The 8158-nt window shown below is 32.1% G+C and overlaps 1 protein-coding gene across 1 annotated transcript; it reads right to left on the bottom strand.

The window, feature by feature from the left end:
* Window positions 1-205: 205 nt before the first annotated feature.
* Window positions 206-7938, bottom strand: LOC143085006 (large ribosomal subunit protein eL21-like). The gene is made up of 5 exons (XM_076261130.1): window positions 7917-7938; window positions 2715-2851; window positions 2197-2309; window positions 1295-1445; window positions 206-323 (listed from the first exon to the last, which is right to left on the bottom strand). Exons 2-5 carry the CDS (start codon window positions 2841-2843, stop codon window positions 234-236), a joined length of 483 nt encoding a protein of 160 aa, XP_076117245.1. The 5' UTR covers window positions 2844-2851; window positions 7917-7938; the 3' UTR covers window positions 206-233.
* Window positions 7939-8158: the final 220 nt, after the last annotated feature.

The raw sequence follows: 8158 nt of genomic DNA, 5'->3' as shown, positions 1-8158 counted from the left end.
GAAAATAGAATGCAGGCATTGTCCTGCTAAGCATTTACCTACTCATATTTAAAAGTACTAGACAAAGTGGTAGCCGGGGTCTTAACAATTTTTTTCTTTTGCAAAACTATTATAGCATTGCATATGCTGTTTCAAAATTTCATATTAGAAAGACACAGAAAATGAACCAATATCATATTAGAAAGACACAGAAAATGAACCAATATCATATCAGACCACTTTATTATAAGTCCTTATGCAATAAATTCATAGGGTATAGGTTCTAAGATCTGTGGCTTGTTATATTTTGTCCTCACAAATCTGGCTCCCATTGGTTGTTTGGGCTGAAAAGAAACAAAACAAGCACAATTAAATAAAGAAAAAAATAAAATGTTGTTTATTGAAACTAATGGTATAATTTCAAACAGATTCATACACTGTTCAACAATTATTGTCTGAAAACTAGAAAAATGCTTATTTGGGCCCCTTTTTCCTAAACTGTTGGACCATAGCTCCAAAAATCATTCCAAACCTTCCTTTTGTGGTTTTAAACCTGGTGTATAAATTTTAAAGATTTCTATTTACTTATACTAAAGTTATTGTCCAGAAACCAAATGTCTTTGGATGACACTGACAAGGATGTGATACTAATATACAACGAAATATTTTTTGCAGTCGTATGAAAATATTATGAAATAACAGATACATAAGGGTCAATACAAGCACATGCAATATAAACTTTGAGACAATTATCAGGACTGTACATGAAGAGCCATAACATAAAATAGCACTTGCAGGGTGGAAGTGTTTCCTAAATTGTAATTTTTTTCCCAGACATGTCCGTCTACTCCCCTTCATACAAATATAAATCTTACAAATTCCCCAAAACTTACAAAATGGATTAGAAATTTGAAGTAGCTATCCAATTTTTCACATCATCCTTAGTGACCCAACCTAACTAATTTATTGTAAAACTTGTCCTTATAAATCAGGAAATACTTGGGACAAATTAATTCAGGAACTAACAATTAATCAAATCAGCACAGAATAATCACAAGATTTGAAATGCCTCTGTTTACAGTTAAAAGACCTTCAGTATATCTACATGCTGATGTGATTCTAATATGACTCTGGCTCCTAAGACAACTCCTTTTTGTTATTACTTCAAAATGCTGTGCAGTTAAAAGTAAAAGCAGAAAATACCAATTTCAAGTTTTGGTTTGCCCTGGGTGGAAATCAAACCCCTGCATGATGTTCTGTGTTGCTGTTTTAAAGATATATGAGGTCATTGTTATGCCTCTAACCCTTGACCTACCTGTCTTTTAAGGTTGAATCTGACACCCTGAGCCTTGGCTTCCTTCTTCTTTTCACCATTTTCTTGGACTCTCTTCAAGAAATCCAATCTGCAGTTTGAGTGCTTGATGTGCTCAATTCTTACATTGATTCTCTTGGGTAGAATTCGTTCTCTGAAAATAATTGGAATTTTAACGTCAATTTTTATTAGTTCAGGCTTAAATTAAAATATTGTTTGTTTGCCCTTTACTGACCGACCCTATAAATTTGTTTCGACTGAAAATCTTTTATTTGAATTTCCCAGCAATATTTAATTTATTTTATTCGTTCCTATCGAAAATCTTATATTTGTATTTCCCGCTCAAAACTTATTTACCGAAATCCTTGAATTTGAATTGTGATTGGATATTTGATTCAGCATGGGTTTGTGACACAAATTAAATGTGGTCAGAACTAAAAATTTTGAAGTTGAGCATTTACCTATTATGGTCCAATATCCAAAATATAAGTACATTGCTAAAATCAGCAAATCAAAGATCCCTCGAGTATGAAATACTTCTTAGTTAAACCATTTCCTACATAAGAAAGTGCCTGTACTAAGTCAGGAACATGACAGTTGTTATCCATTCGTATGATGTGTTTGAGCTTTTGATTTTCCCATTTGATTAGGGACTTCCTGTTTTGAATTTTCCTCCAAGTTCAGTATTTTTGCGACTTTAATCTCTTTCCCCCCCCCCCCCCATATTATCAAAAGTAGCTTGACCTGTCATTTTACATTTGTATACTCAGTATATAAAATTATAATTTTCACCACTTAATAGGCTCTTGAGAAAACTAAAGATAGTAGACATAAAATGTAAATATTAAATAATGGATGTGAATCCTACCCTACAATGACCAGTGGTCACATGTAAGTAGACTTACCTTACTCTTTTGTTTACAACAACACCGACAGCATGAGGTGTAACATTGAAGATACGACCAGTTTTCCCATGGTATATTTTGTGGGGCATACCCTTTTGCACTGCACCATGACCCTGAAAATAATTCATACATTAGTTAAAAATTTTTCAAATTGATGGATAAAGATTTGAAGAAAACTCAAGTCTAAGCATTTCAAAATAAACCTGTGCATTTTTTTTTTATCAAAAATAATGATACACGATATAAACTGGTAAACCTTGATCATCAAAGGGTTCCATTCATCCATTCATTGTAGTTATTCAATTTAAATTTTCTCCTTTGTCACCATCTAATATTCATTATTTAATAAACTATCTTTAGACAACCCAGTTAGCCACTAGAAGGTTGAACAGAAATAAAATTCGGCTGGGCCACTTTATTAGATATACTTTCAACACTCAACTAGTATAATCAGTGCCTATTGTTACTTGCTTCTTTAATGGTACATGTATCCTTTTTTTAATATTACTGTAACAAACCTTAATATCGACGATGTCTCCTCGTTTGTATATTTTCATGTACGTAGACAGTGGAATAACACCATGCTTCTTGAATGGTCTTGAGAACATATAACGTGTACCACGCCTATATCCCTTTGTGTTGGTCATGATGAAGTCTATAAATGCCAGATAATAAATTATTATATATACATGTATGGATTGCCATGGATCATATAATCATGTACTGAAAAACTTCAATCATGGTTAGAGAGAACCATGTCACTGCTGTGTAAAAGTTAACATGGACTGCAAAAATCCAAGTTTATCTTATATTAGTAAAATACAGATATCAAAGCATTTTCTCTGCAGTAATCCAACCAATTTTTAAAGCTTGTAGGAAACATTTTTTCTAAATCATCTGCACATTTTTAATACATTATATAAATTTTGTAAATAATTTTAACACCGCCATCAAAGTTAAGGGTAAGTGATTATGGCTCAAAAAGTAAATTAATAAACAGTCACAATCTAAATTAAAAGCAGAAACAAAAAAGACCAGGCTCAAAAGTAGAACATTGTTTTCATCATTTTTTCTACAAATTTAAAATTTCTAGTGTTATTTTTTTTCAATTTTTAACTTCCAGCTAAAGTCTATTGAGAATCTTCAACAATTAATTCAAAAGTGATCAAAATCACTGATAGTAAAATTTGGAAAAAATTGTGTGCCAAAATTCAAATCATAGTCTCAGTGTCAGTCACACCAAGTTTATATTGTAGTGAATAAAACAAATGATATGATATTTGTACTTGAACAAGAAAATCTTTATTCACTTGAAGAAGTAAATAAAATATAAATGCATAAGGCCAGGATTTTTTAATTTGTTGGTTTACGGATCCGCCGACCCGATTTTTCCGATTTCCAGAATAAAAATAAAATTGACTTTTCATGCTTTTTTATTCCCGCCGACCCTAACAAATGCATTATCCCTGAAAAATAATTAAATAATTTTTTTTTATGAAATGAAATGCATTAATCACCAACAAAATTGATAACACTTTTTTTTCTAAAAATAGACAAATCAATTATAACTGACCTTGAAATGTCGTTTGCGCAAATAATATTGCGGAACGAAACTTGTTTTTAAAACCAATTACACAATAAGTTTGTTTCCCTTATTTGTCATCAGTCCGTAAGATCATCATCTCATAAAAATAGACTTGTCCAAATGTGGACAGGGTAAAGGCATCAAGTTGAAGTACTGAATATTAACAAATCATTTGGAATTTTCTTGTTTCATAGATAATAAAAAAAATATCGTCCATTTGGATAAAAAAAGAGAATGCTAGACAACAGATTAACCCGATAATTCGTTTTCCAGTGGACGAGTCTATTAGGTTTTTAACATGCGTGTTGAAACTTATTTTCGTACGACGTTTTTACATTTTTATCTTCATCAGTTTTCGTGCTTGAAGATCATTATTCACCAAGTTTTCTGGAATTGATAAAGAGCTACGCGAATTTATTTTTCTTGTTTCTGATATGACGATTTAATTTCGTCTTTGTCCATGCACCCCCCTTTTTTTACTGTAATTTATTAGACAATGTCATGCGATGTTTATAACATTTGAGCAATAATATTTCATCGAACTAAAATTTAAGAAATGATGATAAAATAGCATAACAAACATATTGTTAGAAAGGTGAAATATATATTGATTTTGCATATTTTTCTGTCTTCAAAGATGATTTTTTTTCTTCTTTTTTTCCCCGACCGACCGACCCGACTTTTTCATGGGGAAAATCCGTAAACCATCAAATTAAAAAACCGTGGCCTAAGTAATTTTAATGTTTGAAAAATCTCACCCTTAATTTTCTCAAAAATTTACTTGTTTAAGAAGAATCCGGGTCTGTTCGCGCCCACCCATATTCGCCCCCTTTCACGTTCGCACCCTACATGTTCGCACCCAAATTTCTTTCGTACCCCGCTACATGTTCGTGCCAAATTAAATTGGTTTTGTGTTTAATAACTTTGTAATCAAGTTTTTGCAAGTGTATTCTTATAAGTATAATTGTTGTCATTGTCTCAAAATAAAGTGAGACAGCATTTTTATGTGTTGAATCATGATGTTTTGGATAGTGTTTATTGTTAAAAAAAATGATAATCAGGGGCGGATCCAGCCATTTAAAAAAAGGGGGGGGGGGGGGTTCCTAACCCAGGACAAAGGGGGGTTTCAATTACATGTCCCCATTCAAATGCATTGATCGTCCAAAAAAAAGGGGGGATTCCAACCCCCAGAACCCCCCCCCCCGGATCCACGCCTGATAATCCTTTCTTAATAAAGTGGGATTCTGTCAAAGTTTTATTTTGTGTTGAATAACAGTACTCTTAATCATGCTTTGGTTAGTGTACTTTTGCTATAACTATTACTTTGTTTCATTGACTTGTTTCAAAATAAAGTGACATAGCTGACTACGTTTTTTTTGTGTGTTGATTAAATTTTATCATGTTTTGGTTATAATAGTGTATTGCTATATTTTATTGTTTCATTGTTTCAGATCAAAGGGACCAAGCTGTGTGTTTTTCATTTAAAATCTTCAATGTTTTACTCATTCAGTATTTACACCAAAACGATTTAAAACAACAATCATGATTTTCCAATTATTCAACTGGAATTTGAATTAAAATTGGGCGTGATGTGTAGAGTGCGAACGGACCTTGGGTGCGAACGTGCGAGGTGTAGGGTGCGAAAGTATATTGGGCGCGAACGGACCTGATACCGTTTAAGAAAAAGAAATCACAATCCCACAAAAAGTTTTGAGATGTATAAACATGCCTTTAACAATTTTTCTGTGGTTAGCTCAAATTTTTTTATTTCGAGTTTTATGTTTCATCTCATTTTTGTCAAAAATAAACTGATTGAGCAAAGATCACAATAAGGTTTGGTGTTCGCATTTCGGCCTGGTGGATTTTTCAAATATAATAGTTATTGTGCAATCAAATTAATTTTTAGACAGTGGAGTACTAAATTTTGAGCAATCTAAGATGGTTTATAAGAATATGCAATTATACCCCCCCAAAAAAAATGAGACAAGACTTAATTTTGAGTGATTTCTTGATGGATATAAATGTAACGTGACGGTACCCAAATTGCACCTATTTTGACAGTTTTTTCATCTACGTTTTTTTTTTTATAATTCGACAAAAATGTCTATTCTGTGTTTATTTTGTAGCCGTATCATTCTTTATTATAAAGGTACACCAATTTGATTTTTATTCCTTATGGAATCATAGAAAAATTGGTCTAAACTGACCTCCAAACCATCAATAATTCTGAAATGAGGAGTACCCAAATTGCATCCATGCTTAAATTCACAATGTCAAAAGTCTAATAACACAGCTTTTGTTTAATTTCTTCAAATATTTTGAACAATTGGATATTAGTCCATGCTTACTCTTCATTATTTTTTAAATGGATATATGTAACATATTGTATTTGCTCATTTTAAAAAGATGACGTTTTGATGACGTCGTTTCAGTACATTTTGCTTTTTCAGTAAATACTTCATCTGTTGATAAATACTGTGAACGTTTTGTGCATATCTAAATAGTTTTACCTATGTTGAAAGATGTGATTAGTATCAAATCATAAAAATACAAATTGTTTAGTCTCTATGAAATCTTGTAAGATTTTCGCTGCTAGTTTTGCTAAATAGGTGCAATTTGGGTACTCTGTGCAATTTGGGTACCGTTACCACAGGGGCTTGTTACAATTGCCGGGTTTACTATCCATAGAACCCCTAAAAAAACACAAGGGAGGAAGCTCATTTGCGACAATGCTTCAAATTATTGCTGTAAAATTTTTCTAAGACTTTCACTTACTTTGTGACCTGGATAAATCTGTTCCCACTTGAATTATCTCTTCAATGACATATATTTATTACCTTAAGTAACCTCTATAACTATTGTAATCCTTAAAACAAACTCGACATTTCTGAAATAGAACGAATCGAGGCCCTAGATTTGAAAATGAAAGTACTAAAGCGACACCTACCGGAAAATATATTTTCGGCACTCTCGGGTGGTACCATAAATGTTATGTTTTTCGGAAGTCTTCTGTATTTTAGATTTCAATAATGTAAAAATTGGCGGGAATTATTAGGTACACACTGTCTTTCATCTTCATATTGTGGTAAACTCCCGATAGAGCCAAAAATATATTTTCCGGTAGGTGTCGCTTTTGTACTTTCATTTTCAAATCTAGGGCCTCGATTCGTTCTATTTCAGAAATGTCGAGTTTGTTTTAAGGATTACAATAGTTATAGAGGTTACTTAAGGTAATAAATATATGTCATTGAAGAGATAATTCAAGTGGGAACAGATTTATCCAGGTCACAAAGTAAGTGAAAGTCTTAGAAAAATTTTACAGCAATAATTTGAAGCATTGTCGCAAATGAGCTTCCTCCCTTGTGTTTTTTAGGGGTTCGTATGGATAGTAAACCCGGCAATTGTAACAAGCCCCTGTGCCGTTACGTTACATATGTAAACAGTTTCAGAAAAGCTATGGATTGAAATTCTACTTCTGGTAAATATTTTGGGAAATATGAGACGTCTTTTTCACCCTTTTTGCAATTTTTAACACAAATATGCCGATTGCTGCCATAGACCAAAAAAAAAATTATATTTTACCATTTTGACTACTTCATATAAAATTTTTAGAAGATTCTGATTACACAGGTACCTGTGAACATATGACACAATCAGTAAGCTTTGAAAGGGGGAAGGCAATTTCTAAGAGGGTAAATTTTGATATTTTTTTCTTAATTGTTAGTTGTTACAAGAATACATTTGTATAAAACAAGCCCCTAAGAGTAAGAGGAAGAACTACAGTTCCACAACTATTGGGCTAACCATGCACACAACAGCTCAATACGAAAACTTTAAAAATTCTATGTTAAAATGATTTAATCAAATTCCAAATGGAAATATTGCAATGACATTTTTGAAATTAGTACAATGTACTTCAAACATAATCATGATAATGTGATAATTGCATGTGGTCAAAGCCAAAGCGGAGAAAAAAATCGTGCCTATCTGGTAGAACACAGGATTTTATTGTGATATACATTTAGCATTTGTATAATTGTGATAAATATTTGTCGAAGTGAATATTTATTGACAAAACAAAACGGTTTAAAAGGGTAAAAATGGAAAAAATATTCCGACAAACACGTGCAACAACCTTTCTGATTTCTGACCGGAAGAAAAAGGAAGAGACATGCGCAAATCAACTAAATTTCTGTCCTCAATATTTCGGCCCAAGATATCATTTCGGCCTTCATTTTTCCATGATACAATTTTTAATGCAATATCATTTTAAAATTTTAATGCTTTCTTCTATATTCTTCTGAAATAATACACTTATAAACAGTAAATATATAAAGGCTTTCATGTACAACATTTCACTTAAACTTATATCATTAA

The sequence above is a fragment of the Mytilus galloprovincialis genome, chromosome 8 (assembly GCF_965363235.1).
Source record: "Mytilus galloprovincialis chromosome 8, xbMytGall1.hap1.1, whole genome shotgun sequence".
NCBI classification, from domain to species: domain Eukaryota; kingdom Metazoa; phylum Mollusca; class Bivalvia; order Mytilida; family Mytilidae; genus Mytilus; species Mytilus galloprovincialis.
This window is presented reverse-complemented; position numbering and strand designations above follow the sequence as displayed.